General features: G+C 37.4%; 1 protein-coding gene and 1 long non-coding RNA gene across 6 annotated transcripts in view; one reads left to right on the top strand and one right to left on the bottom strand.

The window, feature by feature from the left end:
* ASPH (aspartate beta-hydroxylase) overlaps nt 1–13,100 on the bottom strand; it is a 112,972-nt gene extending 99,872 nt beyond the window's left edge. For 3 of the 5 annotated variants that reach the window (XM_086887015.1, XM_086887024.1, XM_086887074.1), the window contains exon 1: nt 12,877–13,100. In XM_086887015.1, coding sequence (XP_086743141.1) covers nt 12,877–12,937 — 61 coding nt within the window. In that variant the 5' untranslated portion in view covers nt 12,938–13,100. Of the gene's footprint in view, nt 1–6,722; nt 6,788–12,876 lie in introns of all 5 variants that reach the window. The other 2 variants (XM_086887045.1, XM_086887052.1) reach the window with 2 other exon arrangements.
* A 51-nt stretch (nt 13,101–13,151) lies between these two features.
* On the top strand, nt 13,152–20,442 carry LOC147655432 (uncharacterized). Its single transcript, XR_015286281.1, has 4 exons — nt 13,152–14,150; nt 15,447–15,564; nt 17,056–17,159; nt 17,903–20,442. It is a non-coding gene; the product is annotated as an uncharacterized LOC147655432 (long non-coding RNA).
* The last annotated feature ends 4,980 nt before the right edge of the window (nt 20,443–25,422 follow it).

Genomic DNA, 25,422 nt, shown 5'->3' with positions numbered 1-25,422 from the left:
TCAGAACTGTACACATTGTATTTACTACTGGCAGACCCTTTCTGGAAAGGGTTAACAGTAACTCATCTCACTCACCCCTCCCTTAAATTCTGACAAAATGCATACTGCCTGCACAATTTACAGTTAATATAAATTACTAGTACACCATCTTCATAGAGACCAGAAAAAGAGCAAAAACCCACTAATACATTTTTCAACTTTTTTTACGTCTTCAATTTTAGCAAATTATTCTTCTCCCATTGCTTATCAAACAAAAGACAGCCCCTTTTAGGTGAAAGTCAGACACAAACTATTTTCTCATTCACTACAACTGTAAAAAAAGCTTTAGGATCTACCACTCTGCCCTGCTATTCCCATGCTTCTTTAAGTAACACAGCTACCAGGTAAATGGAGTGAACTGAAGAATGCTACAGCTAATTTGAAAAACAAACACGTATCTCCTGTGGTTTTAACATCCAGCAACTGATTACCAAATGCAATTCCCAAGGGTTCAAGGGAGAAAAATTGAGAAACAGCACTAGAGCTTAGGACTTTTGAAAAGGAACTACAGGCAGTTCATTCCATAAATAGTGTATCTCTTAAATATCTTTAAAGCCATTTGAACACATTAAATGGATCAGGTGCTTTAAGAAAGACCACCTGACTAGTACATTTCAGTAACTTAACTGATGCACGAGCAATTAAGTGCAAAACGGGAGGAATTTACAGAGTAAAAGTAACAAAACATGGAAAAATCAAAATAATATTATTCAAATAATATTCAAAGCAATTTTGCATGCAATGATATGTATTCTACTGTATATAAACCACACAGTGTTTTGACAGGCATCAGATCATGCAATTTATAGCAAATTCACTTCAGCTGCACCTGCATTTGCAGACACCAAATCTTACCACCAAGATCTTACCACATGTGCATACACAAACCATTTTAATGCATAAAGCATTAACAATGCATACATTTAATTGATGCTGAGAACCTCCCCATCCATTAATATACATATATATAGTGGGGATTGTTCTGAACTAGACCTTACCTGGCTGAATGTCCATAATGATTTCACCACACCTTTTTGCACCTTTCATTCAGACCTAAGTGAGCGTATTCCATTCAGGGATAACAAGCACAAGGCTTATAAGGAAAGTGAGTTAAGAGAATCAAGAAATTAATTTCAAATGTACACTCCAAATCTGAACTAACACATATATGTCAACTTCTAGCTGAGTACCCAGAGTTTTAATCTTGTGCCCTTTAGAAATTAATTGACTGCAAGAATGACAAACATTTTCCTTCATGAAAGGGGAGGCTACAGATAAAACGGGGAAACTCTTCAAACTCATCAAAAAGAAAAAGGACCAAGAGACAGATGGATCAAGGTTAGCTCAAAATATCACATGGTATCATTTTGGTTAGTTTTACGAAAGACAAAGGTTACATTGAATACTACTTACAATGCAATTTGACATTGGAATAGCAAAGTCAACAGTGTGGACTTCTTACAATGTCTCATCTCTACTGTGTTCAAATACTGTGCTGCTTCTTTTAAAAGCAATTCAAATAGCTTTACTAACACTCAAAGTTATTATTCTTCACCTGATTTATATAATCATTCCAAAATTTAAAATCTATTTTCAAGTTAGTTGTGCTACAACTATGCAGCCCTTGTATTTTAATTAATTTTACAGAAGCCTAATTGACAATTAAGACTAGCAGCATTATTTACACCTCTACGTCACTACCAAAGTGCAAGCAAAGAAATGTAGAGGGGAAAAAAAATCAATTTAGAGTACAAAACGTTAGGCTTCCAATCATCAAGCTAAGCTTTCATAATGTGTATAATTATTTCCCACAAAGGTGATTAGCAAGTTATATGGAAGAAATTGTGATTTATCGCTTGAAGATAAGGGTACACAAAAGCAAGCAGTTACTAGAAATTAGAAATACAGACTAAAAGAAAAAGCAATAAACACACTAACCTCAAAGAAACAACTAAAAATCACATTTCAGAAGTAAAAACTACTTATTTCATCAATAGATCAAAGGGAAACTTTAGAACAAGTTATTTTAAGAACAAAATTCAGTGTAACAAAAAGATACAGGAGAGAATTAAAAAGCTAAAATAAGGTACAAAAGAACCATCTTGTCACCAATAAAGCAGAACTAGTATCAGAGCAAAGACAGAAAACAACATCTGTTTTATGAGCACGGCCTACTAGTGCTTGAAATTTTTGCCAAATTATCTTGTCCAATATGGTTAATGATAAAGCAACTGCTGCAATCCAGTAATAGATCTGCAGGTAATTATTTGAAACCGATTTTACACAGAGGGGTTTTTTGGGCTGGGTCAGTAACAAGTATTTTGACTGAAGTATCTGAGGAAATTCACAGCCTTCTCTGTTGATTTTCCCCTATGTACTTTCCGCTTTGAATTAAAATACAAGCTTTTTTTCATTGTCTCACTACAGAGAGGCAGGTCATATAAGTACACACACACTTTTTGTAATATGTATTTTATAATTGATTCAATAAGCACATATTGAACTGCTGTATTCTAAGAAGTCCCTACACTGTAATGAGTCCAAGTGCTATCCTGAAATCAAAACTATTTTCATCTTCTATTTTTCCTCAGTGTTATTCTACATCAAGGGTAGATTAATACACGTTCAAGGGATAAAACTGTGCTATTTTATTTTTTAAAGGGAGACAGAGTTACTATTTTCCCTGTGTTTATTTGCAGATGGAACAGAGATTTTTACTGAAATACTTATGATATTGTTTATGAAACATTCCAACCTTAAAGTTTCACTAAAATCCATACTCAGAATTTTTTGCTTGCTCTACAGTCATGGCAGCCAGGTCTTTAGAAGTGAGATCTAAAGATTAATGTAAAGGTTTATTTTCAACAAATTCAATAAAAAAATCTTTGCAATACAAAATTGATTCTCCCTTTTAGTTTCTAAGAAATTTTCTTCAGCATTACAACCTTAAGGGAAATTAGTAGGGGAAAAAGGGCATTTTAATTATTATTTTCTCATTAAAAACTAGATCTCTGATCTGAACTTTATATAATCTGACTACTTGGTTATAAAGATACCTGCATACTGTCAAAAGACTTGAATAATCCATATCTGAAATTTACTGATTAGGAATGGGGAAACTGAATGGAACAGAAAAAGCACTAACTTCAAAGGAAATACAAAGACCACAACATAAATTTGAAATAAAAATTAACTAACTGAAATGCAATTTTGGCTCTGCTGCTGACACTTAACAGGTTTTTACCTTAGTATTTGAGGAACTTTTCTTTATTTCACATATAATCAATCCAGATACAAACCTTTATGCCCTTAATTTTCAACCCCTACAAGATTTCTCATAGTAAAATATCCTAGTATAAAAACAATTGAAAAGCATAAATAATGAAAGCATGAGTAAAGTCATAAATTCAGGATTAGACAACAAAGCAGGCTGATTGTGGAGATGATGAGAAGATCCAACTGGAGGGGAAAAAACAATTAAATAGCAAAAAAAAAAAAAAGGATGCATCACAAAATATGTCAAAAATGTCTAGGATCATAAGCATCCTGCTGAACTTCCCTAGTGAAAGGAAGCTCCTCCCTTCAAGAGATGAAATTATTCCACTGAAACATCTCCTCGAATTCCTCACTTAGTCAGGATGTGAAAGACCAGACTCAGTTCTCTCCTCTAGGGAACACTGTTTGAACTTCTTCATAAGTCTAAAAACATTTTAAGTATACCCAAAGGTATAAGAACAAAACCATTTTAGTCCCTCAAGAACCACATCTGAGATCCTATTATCTGAAATATGCTTCAAGTAAAGAGACACATATAGATTTTTAGCTTTTTTATATTCAGTTTATAAAGAGATGGTTAATAACTCCATTTCTGAACATAAGCTGCTATATTTCAAAGTACTTTTAAGCCTAAAAATAAATTTTTGACTCACACAGAGTATCATAATATTTAGAAGAGTTTTTTAGTTTCAAGCTAAGGTGATGTGTTACTGAGTCAGAATTATTTATTCTTCAGAAAAAAAAAATAAAAAATCCCAAAACAAGAATAAGATTATCATCTGGCTGACTGAAGTTAAGCATCATCCTCAGAGCAGGGTTTTTTACATTTATTTATTATTCTTTAGTAGTTACATTTTTTCTGACAATAAATAGATTCTATTGCTTTCCATTTATATGATTCTTCTAAGACATATACAACAAAAATAGTAAAATTTATTCCCAATAAATCTACTGAGAAAACCAACCACTATAATGACTTGCTTCATGGTTGTTGGTTGTTTGGGTTTTAAAAAAGAAACTAAGGATTTGACTCTACGAGAAAAACAGTCACAAATTAAAGAAAAGGAGAAACCCAGTGAGAAATTCTGTCCTAGGAGGTTGCAGAGTTTCAAGAGTCTTGTCAAAAGCACTTGATCCAAATACAGCACAGCAGTGGACTCTACCTGCAGTGCTGGCTCCACACCTCTCAGTGAGGTTTGGTGAGACCAGATGTTTGCCCCATAAGAGTCGTGGCTGTTAACAACTTTCTTCCCAAGTCTTGTTTACCTAAGAATAACTACTCAAGTCAGAGAAGAAGAAAAGAAGACAATAGATGTATATCCATAAGAGAAAATCCTGAAGATGCACTTGCTTCTTTTCTAAATGTGATAGAAAGATAATCACTTCCAAAAGCTACTCAAATTTTGTTCAAGCCATGTTGTGGCTTTTCAATTTAGTGTTTGATTATTTGGATGACTACATTTTGAGCAGTTCCTCAAATAGGACTTATTACAAGGAAGAAATACACACAGATGTGCACACAGTTTAAATGACTGAAAACTACATTGCTTACTACTTCAGTTTTATAATAAATACTATCAACAGGAATATTTTTAAATCAATATTTAATGCATCTATCACTATCTGAATACTTTGGATTACTTTTTTTTAACTTTTTCTCCACAATCTTAAAGACAGTACAAAAACTGGCTTAGACAATTAGCACTGGAGGAAAAAAAGAAAACAAAACAAGAATCCTGTAAAGACAGAATAAAAATATTTTGTTGTACATTTACCTAATCTAAATAGATTTGTACAGAAAAGTACATATTTTTCCCAAACACTTCTGTCAATTTTCTCTGGTTTTGTTTTTATGTGTATACAAGCAAAAAACTGAATTAAATTCCAAAACAATGTAGAATGTGCCCCTTGTAAACTTACTTGAAGCAAACATCAAGCCAAGAGGTTCAAGATTAAGACCAAACACTTAAAAAGAAACTTTAGTCGGTCTCCTTCTGTAGGAACATTATCTCTGTAACACCAATGGGTAGACAAAATACTGATTTTAACCGTACAAATTACTTACAGATTTTTAATAGCTGCTATTTTGATTAACCAGCTCTCTCCCACAAAACATTTGGAAATACAATCTAAAAATTATGCCATCTACCTATCTTGCATCTGAATGATTTAATGTAGCCAACAGTCCTACATAATTACTAGGTTAATTAAATAGTTGGTAGTATTTAGGACAGAGCAGAGTTCAGGGAAGGTAAAATGTGGAGAGGAAATACAAGAAATACTTGGGCCTAGAACATGCAAATTTTGCTGGTGGTGACCTTTAAAAAAGATTCTATTACATAAGGTTGAAAATCCTCATCTCCGTACATACCGTGCTGGCATTAATTTAAGGGTATTTTTTCCTTGTTCCATTTTCCTATCCTGTAATGTGGGTCACATCAATTTGTTTTAGCAACAAGTCCTAATTAAGCCACAAAATAAAGAAAACAGACTATGTTGGTTTAGTTCTTTAAATTTTTCTCATGCTTTGAGGGAGTTCAAATAGAAAAACTCCAGTCGCCATGCAAGCACCTACAACTCTGCTTTTCACAGGTTTCTGCTCATGGAAAGAAAGAACAATTTAAAGTGCTTAAGTGCCAAAAACTTATCAGAGTTTCAAGTCCAATAGTAAGCCAACTTAATTAGGTGTTTGCCCACTAGGGATGTTATGCACCTGCCACTCTTATGGAGTACAAAAGAGGTTTTAGGTGCCTCAGATGTTACTAAAATATGCTTTCAGGAGATCTCAGTTGCAAAGGAATTGCAGTTTACAGAATCTTTTGGCTTCAAAAGATGTATCTGTGTCTTCTAGTCACTATGTGTCCTCCAGCTGCTATAGAAAGAAATAGGACTACAGTTACAAATTGCTATGTGAACTTCCTTTAAGAATTTTTAAATTTAAAAAACACCAGCATGAGGAATGAGAAAGTGAGATATATTAGTAATTAACTGTCAATTAACAAACAGAACCTCAGGAAATAAAATTGCAAAACCAGAAAACCACTACTGAATAGTTACAACTCCTCCTAGCTATTAGATGTTTTGTAAAGAAAGTCTTCAAACAAAAAATTTGGTAGCACTTGTTACATCAGGTTAAGTACATGCATAGTAAGAGTGCAACTCCATATGAAGAAAACTACAACTGCTTTAAAATTCTAACAACGGCACACGGCACAGCATGTTCAAACCACACAGCAGTATGTTCAAACTCAGTATATAGTTATCTGCATACTTAATTTCCAACATGTTTCAAGACACATAATATTACGAATTCCACTTCAAAGCATAGCTCAAAACTTTTCCATGCAAAGAGCTATCCCACAGATGCAGTTAGGAAAAAGATTGCTGCAGGCTATCACACAGATTACCAGATTGTGATCTTCATCAGGAAAGAATCGCTTGGGGCAAATCAGAACTTCATTGCTCAAGTTCTCTACAATGAAGAATTCAATATATGAATTAGCACAGGAATTCTTATTCTATATTTCAAAGTAATTCCAGATGAAAATGAACCCTTTCTTTTCATACAGGTGATCGGCCAACGGGATTTTCAGTTTTAAGAGACAGCATTATTGAAATGTCACCTCTTAATGGAATGTCACCACTCTGTAATGAGAAATAATCTTGAAACATAGGCCTTCTACTGCTAATAAATTTTGTTATCTCTACTCAAGCCCTTATATATCCAGCTATTACATTAGCATAGCCAACCAAACCAGTCACCTTTCAGAGCTCACGCCATGGCTCCATAATTACGATCGAACATAAAACTCTTGATTTAACCTCACACTCCCATAACGCCCACCCACTCATTGTCACCTCTTCCCTCCTCCCAAAATGACCTTCTATAAAGCCATGACCCAGTCTAGGGGGGGAAATAAAACAAATCAGCTTTCTGCTTATCAGTCCCTGTGTGGTTCACCTTGCACTTGCACACCCAATAATTCAGTTACAGGGAAGGGGTATTGAAAAGAGGAAGACTGCAGAGCAGCCTTAAACTAGATTAAGCTGACTGCAGACCTGCAGGTTAAACAGTTAAAAAATTTAGCTTAATCCCCCAGTATGATGCACATCCTTGGTGTCTGAACACTGAGTAGTTATGACCTCTGATGAGGATTCCTCATGTCCATTCTCAGAATAGTTGCCAAAATATGAGAAAACATACTCCAGCTTCCTGTCTCCCTGACACCAGAGATTCTTTAGGTTTTCCTCCTAGCATTTTAAACAAGCCCTATCCTCAAAAGACTACTGAAAAGATTACCATTTAAACACTTAAATGCCCAAAAAGTATATTGAAGCATACATCCTTGCAGCCATGAACTGCAACTTTCTTGAATAATTTCTTTTAGCCCACAATGACTTCTTTCATATAGGTAAGATCAATTAGAAAACACAGAGCAGGCCCAAGATTTCAGCCCACACTGGATCAAAAGGCGCACGAGAACTCTGATGTCTTCATCAAGTGGTAGCATTTCTGGAAGTTTGGAGAGGACTCTCCCAGTGCTTCAGAATTCTTCAGGAGAAAAAGAACTGAGAGGAATGTATCAGGCTCTTTGTATTTATGTCCATCCTGCTACACTTAAGTATCAATCTTAAAATGCAAAATAATACATTCTTGAGAAATAGAGCAAAGGAAGGAAATACAAATACCCAGCAACATGGGAAAAACAAAAAAGCATAAAAGCATATATGGTGTTCCAATTGATTGTTTCTACTTCCAGAGTAACTTTGGCAATCAGCTACTGCACCTGTCAACAGTTAATGGTGTAGAGAGTTTCATTCAGATAAACCTTAAGGGTTGTCTTTCTAGAGCTCACTTGACTCTAGTATTAGACAAATGAATCAAGAGTCTATTGAGGATTCACTATTTCAATGCAAATCTGCTCAAGCAAGCTGAGTAATACCTGTATTAACCACTTCAAGATTGTTTTTTATATCACTGACACTGAATCAGAGATAAGGAAACTGGCTTGTTTGAAGAGTTACAGTCTTCAGTTCTGTACAGGACATTTAAGAAATGAAAGTAATTAAAAGGAAAAAAGAGAAGAATGGAGAAGAATCAGCAAACAGTAATTTTACCAGTGGCACTGCTGCAATGTACCATGCAAATTACAGATGTTTGGACCATTACCGTTGCTACTGTTGTTTTTTAATTTGGCAGATTATTTTACAGTATATTAAATATGCCTTCCAGAAAAGCCACCCTGAATAAGACCCAAGGCAGACAGATTAATTATAAAGAGCTGTCTACATTTCCATGGTTTTGCTATTTGTATGAGCATCTGGTATTAATGGTAAAAAACCAAGGTCTTCAAATAGTTGTAAGCACCTAAACTATGCAATAGGATAAACTTCAACAGAAATCACTACAGAATGTCTTAAACAGTATACAGAGTTTCCACTAGTGAGACACAAACTATCTCTCCTTTGTTCACAACAGACCTATAGACGCTGCAACATAGTAGTAACAATTTGCTGTATATTTCTGAAGACCAATAATGTTACAAGAAAACATTTTTACATTGAGTTTAAAAAGCTAAATCGGAGTGTCACACTAATTGAATCATGAGAATTCTCTTTGGTTCAGCAAACGCTTGGACTTTGGTTGCATTCGGTCAGCAAACAGCTTGACAAGTCAAAACATTTTTCAAGCCCCACAGAGCATCCCAAATTTACATCTCATTTATGACATCCAACACCTGAATACCCCTCTTCCGAAGTGTTTCAATTAACATGAAAAAGGAAATAATGGATAGATTGTAATACAGGAAATCAGATGACACACTACACAAGTGTAATAAGCATAAACAAGCACACTGGACAGCAGTTGAGACCAGAAATTAGAAAAGCCAAATTTTTAGATAGATAAAAGCAACATATTTAAACAGAATCCATGGTGTAAGAAAATGAGATGTTAGACCATAGCTCAGTAGCTGAGAGACAGCACAGAATGGATGGGCAATCCCACTTCAAGCGCTGGAAATTCACTCATGTGAAGTTCAGTGTTCCCAACAAAAGAACTTCAGTAGACAAAGATGATCTGTTTAGTTGATGAGTTTTTGCAGCTGTTTGGGTAAACTAGAAAGCTAATGGAGATCCTCACTCAGATAAAAGTATACTCTAAAGTAGTCTCTACAAGGGAGATGAGATAAAAAAGTAGAAATTCTTGTAAATTAACAGGCACAACTTCTTTCTAGAAGGGATGCAGTGAACTAAAATGTTGTAATGATAACACAAAATTGTGTTTGGATAAATACATTGAGTGACCTTGAATACATACCAAAAAAAGCCCCAAACAAATTGGAAGAAAGTTGAAACACCAAAAATTAATCAAAGAATTACAGTAAGGGGCACTAGAGGGTTCAAAGAATGACTGAAAGGAGTTAAAAACATGGCAATACATATACACATGCAAGGAAGTCACATGGTTAAAACAGCAAAATGAGGAAACTACCATCTCCTGGGATCTTGCAGAGAAAAGCAGGGGATGTCAGAAGATTCCAAGTCACTAGTGCAGAGATTAAAGAAAATTTAACAAAGCAATGTTAGAGTTCTTTGTCATCATAGAGATTGAAGGCAACACAGCCTCAGAACTGAGACAGGACAATAGGTTTTTTAATATAAAATACAGTTGTCTGTAGATACAGATGTCTTGCATTGGAAATGTGGTTTGTTTGGTGCCTAGCTTAATGGAGAACTCTCCTACTTAACATTAGAGACACAAAGAAAATAATAATTGCACAACTTATCTTCATTAAAAACATGTTTAAGTAAGACCTCATTTACATACTGTAAGACACAATACACCCACACAGCAGCATAATGAAAGCAGTCTTATGATCTGGACTTCTATAGGTAAGCATAGCTTACAAAGTAACCCATATTTTTTCAGTCATCTGTATTTGAAGTTAGCTGGGCTGCTGACCCTCAGCTGGAAGGCTTCTCCACAGGCACCTACCAACGCCCAAGACATTTCCACATTTCACATCTCATCAACTTTGAGTGACTTGATTCATGACCAGGTGTTATGCCTTTGTTTCTGTAACAAAACTGTTCCTCATCTAATGATGCCTCAAGTATCAATGCAGAAAGTATCTATTACTTGATCTAGTCTTAAATACTGACAGTCTTCCTTTTGAGAGACTACATCTTTACAATAGATTCTGCAGGCTAGTAACAAGCAGACAAACTTTCCAGTAAAGATAATAACAAACACGTTTCCCTCTCTAAGTATCCCCAAAGTGTCAAATTTTTCCCTGGTTTTCACTTCTGTACTCTAAATAATATCATTGGTACAATCATACAATTCTGTAAATGTAATTTAAAGAATAAGTAGCACTACAAAGCTAAAATAAAAGTTTTTTTAAAATTAGGACTGATTTCACAGCTTCTAGTATATGACTTGTGAAAGTAAAAGCTAGAGTTCTATTTCTAGAAGACTTCTAGTTCCACTTCTGACAATACAGTGCACCTGAAAACACCTACTTAAACTACAGTTAGAACTATTTTGGATTTAATCTATTTGTAGTTTCCTGTAAATATTTTCTGATAGAGAAACCTAAAAGCAGATTACTGATGCTGGTATTGTCTTGAGTGCACAGATTTTGAAATAAGCTGTTAGCCTCAGCGGTTTGTGCTGTGAGCAAGGCCTTGGCAAGAAGCCACATCCACTCTCAAGTACTGCTGTGAAAGTGAATACTTCTATCAAGCAGAAACTGCCTCAGACTTGAGGTTTTCATATGTCACAGCCTCAATTACTTGCCATCTCAAAATCACTTCCTCATCACATTTTCACATCCCTTGACTGTGGAAAGCTTACTGGCTGCTGTGAGCACTCTGCTTCTCCAGCTGTTCCTTCATTTCCACAGGAGTTACCATTCCTCACCTCTTTCTGCAGCTGCAACTATGAAAACAGCATCAGCTTCACACTGCAATTGCTATGGTTGTTTAAAGGATTCTAACTAGGAGTGCTGCATACTAACAAATTTAAGAGGTTACATATCAGTAGAGTGCCTAACACATTACCCATACTGCTTCATGCCCTCAAAGACATCTTTTAATATAAAGAGAGAAAATCTTACTCAGACTACAAATTAAAAAAAGGAATTTTTTTTTTATTCAGTCAGAGATTCAGTTTACCAATAAATTTATTTTTCAGATATTGACAACCATGTAAAGTGATATTTAAAATATTAAAACCCATATTCAATATTCAAAATTACAACAGAGATGCATGATTTTAAGGCATTCAAATTAAAAAATCTGTATTCAGCATGCTTAATACTGGGTGAACATCACAGCATGTCCAGCCCAAGCAAAAGATGGACTATGTAACTAACATAGATTGCACAGCCCAGGTCAGCAATTGAAAAAAGGATTTAAAAATGAAATTTAAAAAAAATACGCTTCTACAAGTGTTTTCAATATTGTAATGTTCTATAAACATTACAATATTATCTCTAAACTCTTTTAAGCTTAAGTATATTTGAAATCTTTCCCTCTTAATTCGTCATGTGATAGGTAAACTAATCCTATATGGTTCAGCTGCTAATGAACACTGTTCTCACTATTATTACTATATTCAAAGAGGGACAACAGATATTATTTCTGTGTCATCACCACATTTTATCACTAGAGCTCTGTGCACAGCAAGCTCAAATCCAAAGAAGCTACGACACGCAGTGTGTGGTAAAAAAACCTCTTTTCTCCAGCACAGTGCGCATGGCTGCATAGTGACCCCAGAAGTACAGACACTTTTTTGCCCTCTTTCAGGAGCATACTGCTATGCTGAGAAATGCCAATGCACATAAAACTTTCCCTACATAAACTGTCCACAGCAGTCTGTGAACAGTCAGATTTCTCCAGGGGTTCTTTATTGGCGGGACAGGAGAATCACTGCCTCAAAAAAACCTCCCCCTTGCATTTTTCTGAGACTCTTCCTCCTTGCCCCGATAGTTACAGAAACCATCAGCTGAGGTGCTCCATCTACGACAGATCGAGTAATTTCGACCTAGACAGGTCAGTCTGAGGAGATATTCCACATCCAAGTTTGGATACGAGAAGATGAAATACTTGGGACTGGGCCATCCTGGTTCTACCTCATCTCCCGGAGGAAGAGATCTCGAGAGTACCCTCAGATGCTGAGGCCTGCCCGGCGCTCATCTCATCCCTTCTATGCTTTCGAGGGGCGTCCCCGCCGCCCAGGCCCGACAACTTTCTCCTCTACGTGAACTCCCTTGATAGGGACCGGCGGAAGCGCGAGGGACACATTACGGCCATCTATCCCTGCATCCCTCTCCTCAGCTCCCGCAGCGCGGGAGGAACCAGGGGGACCGGCAGAAGGGAAGGGAAGGGCAGCAGAGGCGGGGAGAAGGCGCAGCATCCCAGCGCTTTGCCTGGCGGCTGCCCCCCATCGCGGGGAAGGGCGGCATCGGCCCCTTCCCCCGGCTCCGGCCGCCGCTGGAGCCCCCGCCCCTTCCCGCAGAGCTACCGCCTCGCTCTCGCAGCAGCGGCGCCGCTCACCTCTCTTGGAGCCGGGGCTGGGGCTGCCGCCGGTGGCTCTGGAGCTCTTACGGGAAGCCATCGCACCTCCCGTCGGGCAGTGCAGGGGGGCGGAGCGGGAGCGCGTCGGGAGCCGCCGCCGCCGCCACCCGAGCCCTGCGTGCGGCGGGAGCGCGCTGAGGCCACGGCAGCGCGACCCCGAGAGCGCCGCGACCCCGCCCCCGCTCCCGCCGCCAGCCAATCGCGCCAGCGAGGCGCGGCGCCGCTCCCCTCCGATTGGCGGCGGCGCAGCGAGGGGGCGGGGCGGCGGCCCGCCGGTTGCGCGCGCCCGCCGCGCCGCCCCGCCGCCGCCGGCCCATTTGAACGTGGCAAAGGCGGGCGCGAGCGGCGGCCTCTCGCGAGGATTCGGGCGCGCGCCCCTCCAGGCAGTGGGGCCGCCCTCGCCGCTGAGGGAGGGGAGGTTGCGGAGGCCGGGGAGGGAGAGCTTCGTGGGCGAGAGGGCGATATTTACAGGGTCACTCCGCCTAAATCATCCCGCCCTGTGCCTTAAACCGTGCTCCGCATCCAGTTAAACGCCCCGGCTGTGGGAAATCATCGTTGATGTGTGTAAGCGTCTAACGGTCTAAGAGGATGGAGCTAGGCTCTTTTCGACGGTGTCAAATAATAGGACAAGAGGCAATGGGCTGGCAATTTATGCACAGAAAATTCTACCTGAACATGAGGAAGAACTTCTTTATTGCGTGGGTGACCAAGCACTGGAAAGACTGGCCAGAGAGGTTGTGGGGTCCCCGTCACTGGAGATATTCCAGAACCGTCCGGAGACAATCCTGTGCCGTGTTCTCTGGGCTGACCCTGCTGGAGCAGGAGGTCTGAGCAGATGACCCACTCTGGTCCCTCCCAACCTGACCCCTTCTGTGGCAATGGATTCTATGGAACAGCTTGGCAAACCTCCCGGAGAGCACCTGTGCAATCAACACAGTGAAAGGGTCTGAAGTTCGTCGCATCAGACGATGAACTCCCCAACAGGGCTTTTTGAGGCTTTAAAAATACTTTTGACTGACTGTGATAAAATAAACCTGGTTTTTTGGGTTTTTTTTTTGCCGAAGTTCTGGATGTCTCTTGGTACCGATGATTCAGTTTGAGACTAGGTTAAATACCAGTTTGTCATGACACTAAAAGTCTGAAAGAAAAAAAACAAAACCCAGATTTGAGTTCTGACCATAAACACAGTGTTTTGAGTCAAAACAATTTTGCAAGTGGATGTGTGGAGAAGGAGGCCTTTTCTCAAATTAAAGGTCAGCACTGTGTTTTGGATAGTAATGCCATGAAGCTAACCAGAAACTAATTTACTGGAGAGCATCAATTAGTATTTTTAAATGGGATTTGCACTTCGATGCTTAGTCAAGTAACAGGGTATCAGCCTGGGCACACTGATACCACTTCAGACATTAGAAGTAAAAGCAACTAGTTTTGGGAACATCAAAAATAGTGAAGCCTGCTTCTTGGTATCTCTCGTGAGTTAATTGGTATCTAGTACAGTTGAGTAGCTGAACTTTTCAATTTGTTATGGCACTCTGCCAGAGTCTTACCTTCACATGAAGTGTTAGTACCTAATATTTTTTGAGGTGCTTCCCTTTTGTTTGGTGATACTAAAGCTGCTGGACAAGTTTAAAAGCTGCTAGGGAGGAGTAGGTGTACTCATGACAATGTAGAATTTATCACAGAAAAGCTAACAGAATGAATTATTAACATTTCAGCAAATTGGAAAGTAAAATTTAAGGAATAAATTGTCCTAAGAAAAGCACCAAAAATTATTATAATCTGGTACTGGGATTACTGAAAATACAATAATTAGTAAAAAATGGCCATGTGACTATATTCTTGCAAGTTGCAATTACTGTCAACTGAGACAACAGCTGTGTGTGATTAATGTGGGACGCAGTTTCCTGAAGCTATACTACTGGAAATGGCAGTTTGGTGAGAAAAGAGATACTGAGAACAATTGAAGCCACTGGACAGGCAGGGATACTTAGAAGTATGTTGCTATGGTTTTACTGTGAACAAACTTTTTGGCTTTAAATTTACTGTCAAATTCCTTACTTCTGTTTACTTTGGCACACAGCTGCCAGCACTTTGTAATTGGTGTATTCTATACCTGCCTGTACACTCTACTACACGAGAAGTCTCTCTTGCAAGATTAAAATATACTCCCAGAGATACAAATGCCCATACAGCATCGTATGTTTATGCTGACCACCATCCTTCTGCATGATCTTGTTGTTTGGAGGTTTCTGTTGATCTCCTGTAGCACACAGGCAATTGTAAGCTTAAGAGGAATGTTAGATAAGAGGGACTATTGTCTTCTACTGATCAGAGAACATTTTTCTTATATTTCTGGCTGATATCTCTGATTATATATATATGTTTTTAGACGAAGCAGATATTCAGATTAATTTGCAGGAAGTAGCAGGCCTGATTTTCCTACTGGGATACCTGAGCACAATTAATGGGATCCGTGTTGTGCCACTGAAGAAGCTTTGATATCAGTTCTTTTAGAGAAAGTAACACCTAATTTGATTTAAATTTTCCAGGGTGATTGTTGCTACAAATATGACAATGCTTTCTGATCTGAAATGTAATGAAAATTCAAGTGAATCTTTAAAATGTCATTTTTGGGAGAGATGACAAAGAGAAAAGCCAACAGTGTGGGTAAGTGAACATGCATGTGAATGGCTTGCCACTTTTTAATCTGTTTAGTTGTTTTAGAGCTACGTGTTTGGTACATTTTAAGAGTGTGTAGGAAACCACAAAAAGATAAATATCAGCTTTGTTTTTTTGGAGGAAAAGAAACAGGCCAGAAAAAGAATGTAGCAATTGGTTGGTAAGACAAGTTGGTAAGCAAAGGCAAGATATTAAAGCCAGAAGTAAGAAAAATAGAAGTTATAAATAAAGGTAAGGGCTGTCAGACAGACCACACAGCAGTCAGTTGGAGTCTTTCTGTTTGTATCAGGCTTTTAAAAAGAGAGAATAACAAACCCATTCTCTTGGCAAGAGACACATTTACCCTCACTCCAAACTGTCCTAATTGACTCCTTGTTGATACTACAGCTAAACTAAATTTAAATTATACTGCATGTCATAAATCATTGTGTTAAAAAAATGCCACCAATTAATAAACCTTGCTTGGAAAATAAATGCATGTTTTTACTGTGCATTTTGTTTCCATAAATACCTTTGCATTAGTGCAGTCACAGCTATTTTGCTGCTCTGATTCATTCAAGCACAGTGACTCTGCTGTTTTACAGAAAGAAACATGTCCAAGGTGATAAGAAGAAGTAGCAGTGAAACAATTACAGAAGAGAATTCGGTATCTAATCTCCTAATTTCTAAAAGAACTTCAAATACATGACCTTTAACAGTGAAATGGGACGCTGAGTGAAAAGTATTAATATGAAAGAATGAGTGACATCTCCTTAAAGGAACCATTAAATTAGGCCTATGTTTTTCACTTTCTGTATCATAGCTGAATATGACATTTTAAATTCCCCTTCACCTGTGCCAAAATCAGTGGTAAAAGTTTCTGAGTTTATTTCCACTCACAGTTTTTATCTGAATTTGTCATGAAGGCATCTGTTATACTGCTAATAGGCTGTGATATTTATTGTATGAAAAAGTATAATATTTGAAGGCTTACAGGGTTTATCCTCATTCTGTTGGTGTCCCAGCACCTACGTTAACACGTTATTCACGTTGATCATACTGACATACAGCTGTCCATTCAATTATATATTTCTCATTAATAAATGAGTTTCAGTTGATTATTAAGTGAAAGCCTATTCTCCAGCGAGAGAAGAAAAATTATGTCTTAATTCACTGCATTGAAAAGGTGTAGAGAATTCTCAGGATGGCATTAAAAATACCATATTAAAAACTCCAAGTATAGGATTTTTGGCTGAAAACTTAGGCATTTAGAATTTTGAAGTTTTTATTGCTTAGAAAATATTTTTTTCATGCATGTTGAGTGAACTATGCACCTTGCTTGCCAGTTGGAAGATTGGAAGAGGTGTTCCCACCAGCAGGCTGTGTTTAAAATGTGCCTTGGGTAAATATAGGGCAAAGAGGGTGATGAACAGGTTTTACTGTTTATTTTCTGGATTATCAAGTTGACACTTGAACTGCTGATCATTTTTCTGCTTACAGGCAGTTCAAAGAATCAACATCCAGACATTTGCATCTATCAGCCAAGTTTCACTAACCACTTGTGGAGAAATAGATTGAATATTTTGCGAAGAGGGAGACAGAAGGTGAAGAGTGTCTCAGTTTTCCAAACATAAGCAACTTCATTGTCTGCATTGGTGTTCCACTTATAACTAGTTGAATCTGCAGTAAAGTAAGGTGTAATTGAGTTGGTTATTCTTAATGAGTAAATGTCTCTTTTATTTAATTTTTATTCATTTATTTTAACAGTGCTTCTATGGCAGCAGACACCTGTTATTATAATTGTGCATTCTTATATAATCTTAAAGCATTTTCTAAATAGTTAGTGTTACTGACAAATAGAAGGCAGTCATTTGTTTCAGAGACATTCAGAAAGATGTAATTATCCAGAATAAAAGACACAAAGAACTTGAGTTAGGCTGGTTCAAGCATAGCTAAAGCTGAAATAAATTTTGGTTTTAAATTGCAAAGGTAAAATGTAGGTCAAAAGCTTGTTCTCATTGCTCTCAGCTGATTTGATTTACCTCACTGAGGAGTAACTCAAATAGCATTTGGCCTTTGGATCAGTGGTGTGGCCTAGTAGTCTGGGATTTGTTACAGCATTGCTTGGATTCTGGAGGTCTTACTGCAGATTTTGCCAGGTCTGATTAAGGTAAAATGATCCCTGTGAGTGTAATCACAGCTGAGAATGAAGCAAATTTCTCAGAGGAACATTTTTCATCTGGTGATTAGATTTTGCATGAACTATGAAGATATTTAGATTTTAAGTGATGCTTTTTGGCATGTCCCCATGCACCAGCACAGTAAAGTGTGGATTTGTTTTCTACAGCATGAGATGCCCAGAAGAAATGAATAAACATTTATTTGTGCACCTGGAACAGTTATAATGTGCATTCTTTGAAGACCATGAGAAATAAGCTTTGAAAGGTATTTAAACTGGAAGTCATACCTTCCAGAAGGAGAATAGCAGGTGGAGCTCAAATAGTACTACACTACAGATAAAGACTACATCAAACCAGAATCAGTATTATTTCAATTATCTTAGATACAAATACAATCCTCATTAGAGTGGCAACGAGAGTATGAGGCTTAGTCAGCCATTCCCAGCACATGCCATCATACATGCTACTGACATTAGCGAAAAATAAGAAGATACTTTCCTGCCAATGTACTGCCAGCTCTTTTCAAGATACCTGAGTTGTTTAGCAAAAGCAGGAAAGAATTAAAAAGGTCTCTAGCCTATAATTGCATTTGGTAAAACCACTGGAGCAAAAGTAGTGATATTAAAAGAGTTATCTGAATAGCAGAAATTTCTAGTCAGAAGCTCTAGAGTTTTGTTTATTTAAAAAGCAAAACCCTCTCTTGGCCATAAATTAAGATTCTTAAGCTTGAAGAATAGATGAAATAGAAATGGATTTAATAAGTTGTCCTGGTGGATGGTACATTTCTGTGAGTGACTTTGCAGCTTTCCAAAATCAACCTGGAATATTCATATGAAATCAGACATCACCAATAGGTGCTTACCTCAGATACCATGTTGGAACTAGTCTTGTTAGTTCACGCTGTGTAATTAAATAATTTTGTGAATTTTCCACATTAGGAAAGAAAACAAATTGTCCAAGGAGCAGTAGGATACACCGTGACTAAATTCCTGGACATTTGTTTCCTTTATCTCCCTAAGCTCTTTCTCACCTCTGCTTCAGTAGTATCCCATGTTCCACTGAGAATTGTGATCATCCCTGTGGATTCAGACAATGTGTACTGTCTGGTTAGTGTATAGCTGAATGGCTGCCATGCTCTGGCCAGCACATACTTGCTGATTATTCATCCTGTTGGCAAAGTAAAGAACTGAGTCCTCTCTAGTGAACTTTGTATCTTCAGTTATAAATAAATAACACTCAAGTGTATTTAACATATGAAAGGTCTTGCGGGCTTGAGAGGCTTTTACATACTCCATCATTCCAGAAAAAAAATGGAGAGACTTCACTTAGCTGTATTTAGAAGAATTTAAAAACTGAAAGCACCTACAAAAAATAGGTAAACAATAGCTAGTATTGTTTTTAAAAAGAACTGTAATTGATAGTGCTGACCCTGTAGAAAGCTTTTTCAATCCAGGCCACTTGCTTAGGGATGCCCCACAACTAGTGTCAGTCTGGCTGTTGTAGAAGGGCAAGGCAGCAAATAAGATGATAGTATTAACTTCAAAATTACATAATTCAGTAAACTAGGACTGATCAAATGCTAGAACTCTGCCATGTTCTTTCCTTGCAAGTAATTCTGGGGGGAAAAATCTGTAGCACAAGCTCTCACATCTGAGAGTTTTTCCAAGCCTCTGGAAACTACTTCTGCCTCAAGTAAACACACCCACATACCCAAAAACCTACAAGAAATGGGACTTCTTAGTATAGAGACAGTCTTAGATGTATCAGTTAGTGCTAAACCAACATTTTTAAACCCTCACCTAGTCCTCCGTTTTACAAGGTGAAAGGATACATCTTAAAGATGCTGTTTTCATGAAGCAAACTGTTTCTATTTCCCTCTATTTCACTTCTCAGTGTGAAGAAATACAACTTAATCATAGACTCTTGGCACACTCAATATCCTATATTCATTAGATAAATGACTTTTAGTAATAAAATGTTCTGTGTTTTATTCATTAATCTTTGGAGCTTGCTGATGTGAGTAGGATGTGAACAGATCTGAGAAGAGTTAGTCTAAAACTCTCTGTATTTCATGACTCTCTTGAGATAGATAATGAAATTTCTTTATATTTTCTGTCTGGTTAGCTTTTACTGCATGACTGTAAATAATGTATTTGAATACTTCTTTTTTAAAAACTGTGTATTTTTAAAGCATTCTGCAATGAGCATTTTCTGTCAGCTGTAATGCTTCCATTAGACCTGCTTCAGTTTTCCACAGGTATGTCTTTCCCTCTTATTGAAGCAGAACACCTGCAAGAGTGGCTCATTTTGCTACTTGTTTATATAGTCCCTGAGGTTTTTTTTTTGTTTTGGTTGGTTGTTTTTTGTAAATTTTTTTTCTCTGTGTATTTCACTGTAACAGTTTCAGAAATTTCTAAAAAAATTACTGGATTTGTAAGGTTTATTCATGGTTGCACTTAATGACAAGTAAAAGCCAATTTTTTGCTAAACTTTTCAAACTGGAGCAATTACTTAATTTATTTGAAGTAGTTAGGCATGCTTACTCTTGTTTAGATGCAGCCTTACTTAACAAAACACTTGGCAGTACATTCAGGGCATTCAGGGTAGCAGTATATGTACTTGCTGTGCTATTAATCTTGTCACCCCTCAGTGAGAGGATGGAAATATGTATTTGGTAATCAAAAGAATAAAGTCTGTGACACAGAAATATGTGACTTCTTTTGTTTGACATGACGCAGCCAAAGCAAGTTTGTTCACAAGCAAACTGGAAATTATGTATTTCATTAAATACATGTAATTAATATTTACTGTGATAATATATGTAAATAATAAAAAGTGTGTGTGTCTGTGTGTGTATATGAAGTAGTCTGAGCTAGGCAGGAACAAAGGTTAAGTTGAAGAGCCAACAAAGGTGGAGAGTGGGAGTCAGTGGTATTAGACTTAAATGGAGTGGGAACAGGAAGACAGAATACCCATTTGTTAAGAGCCTATTTGCATAAAGTCCCTGTGGTGCATTGAGTTGCCAGCTGCCAGTTCCATCTGGCAGGTATAAGCTAGTGTTTTCCTCTGGGGAGCGGGTAGTAGTAATTCACCTGACAATTTGGGTATCTTGTAGGTGTGGTGGTCATGATAGTGTATCCTGTAGATTATGGGGAGGGACTGCTTTGCACTTTGGAAGTGCACTATTATTCCAATGGAAAGTTTTCTGGTTTGTGGCTATGGAAGACCAGTTACATTGAGGGGTTATTATTCATTCTTGATAATTCAGATGACTCTGGTCTTTGAAACTGTTCCTATTTTCATTTGATTAGTCAAGCTAGTCAAATTTAAGACAAAGTCCAGGAAAACTAACATTCAAAATAGCAAGTTCAAAAAAAGCTTAAAAGATCTTCAGGCAGAATATTTTAACAAGACACATGAAAAAGTTCCTGCATTTTTGAGGGCCTTCAGCTTTCATTCCCATGCTTTATGGGGAATGGATGCAGGCTGCCAGGTTCTGTATATTATACAGTCACAAATAGCAGACTGGCATTCAGAGCATGAGTGGGTCCCAGCTCCACAAGCTGACAGATGCCTGTCATTTTTCTGACATCTGACTTTCCATATCAGGATTAAAGTTATTGTTTCTCATCAGTTAAGATGGTAGCTTCATTTGCTCATTGTGTTGCATTTTATAATAAGAACTGGTGTACTTTCTTCTATGTTCTTTCTTCTTCACACATCACCTTAAAACTCTTGGCCACAAAAAAAATTAACCCATGGTGAGGACTGGTGCACTGCAATCAATAAGGTGCTACCGTTTCTCAGTACTCTTTGGCCATCCATTTGTGGTCCTCTATGCTGACTTTCTGTGTTCCTTTGCTGGGAGGGGGAGCCTGTCTTTTATTGGGATGGTAGAGTTCTTCTGATCTGAGCTGTCATGGCAGTGTCAGTAAGAAACAGCTGAATGGAGCAATGCCAGCAATAGAATCTGCCCTTTGTTGTTTTCTTTTGTTTCCTGTGTGAAATTCACAAGCACAACTCCTATACTGACTCCAAGATAGTATTGAATGGCACATGGATCATACCAAGTATAATTCTCTTGGTTTCAAGTAAACTTCCAAGTAAACTCTTGGTTTAAATTAAACTTTATTGATTCAGCTCTGTAAATTCTCTGGCCATAGGCACGTATCCCTCAAATTATATTATCTGGTTGGAACACACTTGCCTGTGGAGTCTGAGATCAAACTACCATTAAATCTTGGTTAGGGACTTTAAATTTTGATGCTTTTTTTTCTCAAACTTCTTGTTATGTGTTTATTGCAAATTCAAATTCATTTTTTAGTGGTAAAATTTCCACTGACTTCCATTTCCAAAGTGATTCTTTATCTTTCTCAATTTATCAGGCTACTACGTTCTTTGTAGTAAGATGTTTTAAAAACTGTGCCATTATCCATTGCCAGTAGGTGGACAGTGATGTTGTGAAGGTCCAATTATACTGCACTGTGAGACTTCACTGCAGATGTACAGGAAGATAGTAATATGAACCTACAACACCTATCACAACACATTAACTGAAGTAGTGAAGTGTTGAGCCTAATGTAAGGAAGATATCTTATTTGAAGAACCTGTTTGCTTTACTCATGACTGGGTACTAAAATGGCATTAATGTTAATTTAGAAAAACAGCTTGTGAACCTTTTGCATGCTGGTACATTTAGAACAAATTCTTTTATTAATGGAAAGGTATTTGGGCTTTGGGATGGAGCTGAGAAGGGTGGGGATGCAGGAAAGGGGCAAGTATCGTTAGAGAATTTTATGTGCTTAAGTGAGTAAACATGATCCAAGCAAAATTTTAATTGCTTAAACCCAAATGTACTTTACTAAATTGATTCAACTGTCTTTAACTGCATTTTTATAAAATCTCTATAAAATTTCTCATAGAGCTTCACAATTTTTTAAAATAATGCTAAAGAGTTTATTTTGACCTATATATGCCAAGGTGGGTCTTAGAGTGTTTTCCATCCCAAGCTAGCCTATACTGCCAAAGGAGGAACTTAAATCATAATTAGAATAAGAAGAGAAAGTGGCAGGTGAAATATTCCTCCTTCTTTTTTTTATTTTTATTTTTTTTTCTTATTTCTGTAAAATATTTGAGCTTCCTGGACTGATTGCTAAGCTGGCCTTTCTGCTCACCCCCGTGTCTGTGAGTAACTGGATTTTCATTGGAGGTTGCCAGCGGCAATATGAAGGCTCTGGGGAGTAGGAGGATCTGTTTACTTTATGTTGTTACTGAATTATGTGTTTTGGTCTTAGAAGTGTTTATTATCTTGTTTATGTATTACTGAAACCTTTAAAATATTATCAGTGATGCCTACAGCACTAAAGGGTGGCTTTTAAATCATGTTATCTAGTAAGTACAATCAATTAAATAGTGTAAAAATACATACTTGCAAGTTATACCCAAGGAAACCTTCCATATTTTTTATAAATTTGAATAACTTTATGATGCTGAGCTTATTTCCTGAGTGTAAATCTATGCATTTTTATTTTGTATAACATTCTCATTTGCAGTGCCTGGTGGATCACGAAAATAAGGTGGAAGTAAAATATTTAATGTAAATTAAATTACCTTGGAAGTCATCTACATACTGAAATATAATATATAATAAGACCTTATTCTTTTTCACCAAAGAATCCTTTAACAGTAAAAAGATAAGAGAACAAGACTGAGTATACAGAATCACTTCTATTGTGTACCTAGTCTAGAAACAGTAATAAGCTTCTGCTCAAGGAAAAGGTTAAAAAACAAGTATCAAGATCTATGGTACAGAGAGCCAGCTACTCAGGACTGCACATGTGAGGAACATTCCTTTCTAATCTTTGTAGGTGATCAGGTTATGCCCTGGCATGGGACCCTGGAGTGCTCATATTACCTTCAGCTGGCTCAGCAAGTGACTATTCTTGAGTTGCTGACAAATCATCCAGCCCCTTAAAAAGTCTTACAATCTGTATGTGCTGTATTCATGTAATTTAGAATGTAATGGTATTAATATAAATCCCTTTTATGTTAAATGGTATGTTCTTTAATTAGAAAGGTGATTAATTACTTCTAATTTCACCAAACAGAAATCTGTTTTTATTAAGAACTTCGTAATACTCTGGAAATACAACTTTTCTTTCCCTAGAGAGAGATATTATTTTAGTCATTATTTTTTACTCTAGGAAAATCTTGATATTCCACTTTCTTTATTTTTGGTCTTTGCTTCTGTCAAGCATTTTCTTATTTTAAACTAACATAACCAAAAGAACACGAAATGTTTTCAAGAGGTTTGTAAATCAATATGTTCGATTTTTGGCATTAGAAGCATCAGAGATGGGAAGGAAGATTAGCTGTTTGGCAACAAAGGCAAAAGGGAACAACCTACTGTCCCTATAAAACATAATTTACATAAATCATTTGATTATTTATTCCTAGTTTCACACAGTACTGTTTTCTTCCTGCTTTAAGTCTTGTTGCTAAGTTAATATTTAATAATAATGATAGAACAAATACAAATTTTGCAATTTGTTTCAGTGTTGAGTCATCCTGACATAATAGGCAGGGAGTTGTGAATTGAGAATGGTATTTATGTTTGACAGTATAACCTCCAAAGTTCCCTTCCAGCCAAAGTTTATCTGTTATTTTGAGGGAAGCATCAGTAGTTCTGTCCAAGAAACCAGAAAACGCTCTCTGAATAAATAAGAGCAAATCTAACATTCTTGCTCCAAATCCTTCAGTGGGATCCTATAATCTTGGACTGGCATGGGGCCAGGCTGAAATAGTGGCAGTTCCTGCAGCAAAGAAGGGACTTTCTTGGCTGGCTCAGGAAGAAGAGTTGTAGTTGCCTGATTGTAATACCAAGCTGGTGTGCAGGAAGAGTCCCCTCAAGTGTAGCTGTGCTGCAGTACAGAGAGTTCATACTTTCTCTTTCCCAAACAGGCAGCACAAACCTTAACACCACAAACGTGGCAGCAACGGCAGAGTTTCTGCCACAGAAATTGATCATGACAAAGCACTCTGAAGCAGAGCTGTGTGATACATGTGTTGCTTGACTGAAACAGATGTGAAAAAAGAGCCAGCTTGAGATAATGACTCAGTGAACCCATGGGCACAATTCTTTTGTGGCTAAATGGTATCTCAGTAAACCTGATAGCGTTAGGAATAATGGTATGAACATACTTCTGTTACATGGTATTTTTGCTCCTTTTGTTGAGTGTATTGCTCATAAATGTGCACATTTAATAGAAGTACAATTGTATGTACTCTTTCCTCATTCCTCTTTTTCTTACATACTATCAGATCTCAGTTTTTCAGGAGTTGGATAGGTAGAAACATAGTAAACGTAATTAATGAACAGGCAAATCCAGCAAACTGTAATGCAAGGTATGATTGGAAAAAGGGGAAAACTTCGTTGGCCATGGAAACCAGAGAACCTCTAGCTGAGCCAAACTGGTCGGTGTGGATAGTGAAGGTGTGGCTGTACTGCTTTCAGAATATGGCTGGCCTGCATGAGGCAGTTCAGATGACTCTGCCTCCAATAATGTGGCTGAGCCACCTCCTAAATAAAGTAGATGAAGTCATCAGAGATCTTCTGAACAGTTGGCTATGTGTCCCCCTGCTCATAAAGCCTCTCCAGATTTGAGAATAAAGAGAAGGTGAACAGGGA

Source organism: Cyanistes caeruleus, chromosome 1, assembly GCF_971803275.1.
Source record: "Cyanistes caeruleus chromosome 1, bCyaCae1.hap1.1, whole genome shotgun sequence".
Classification (NCBI taxonomy): Eukaryota; Metazoa; Chordata; class Aves; order Passeriformes; family Paridae; genus Cyanistes; species Cyanistes caeruleus.
Note: the sequence above shows the minus strand (reverse complement) of the source record. Positions and strands in the feature narration are given on the sequence as shown.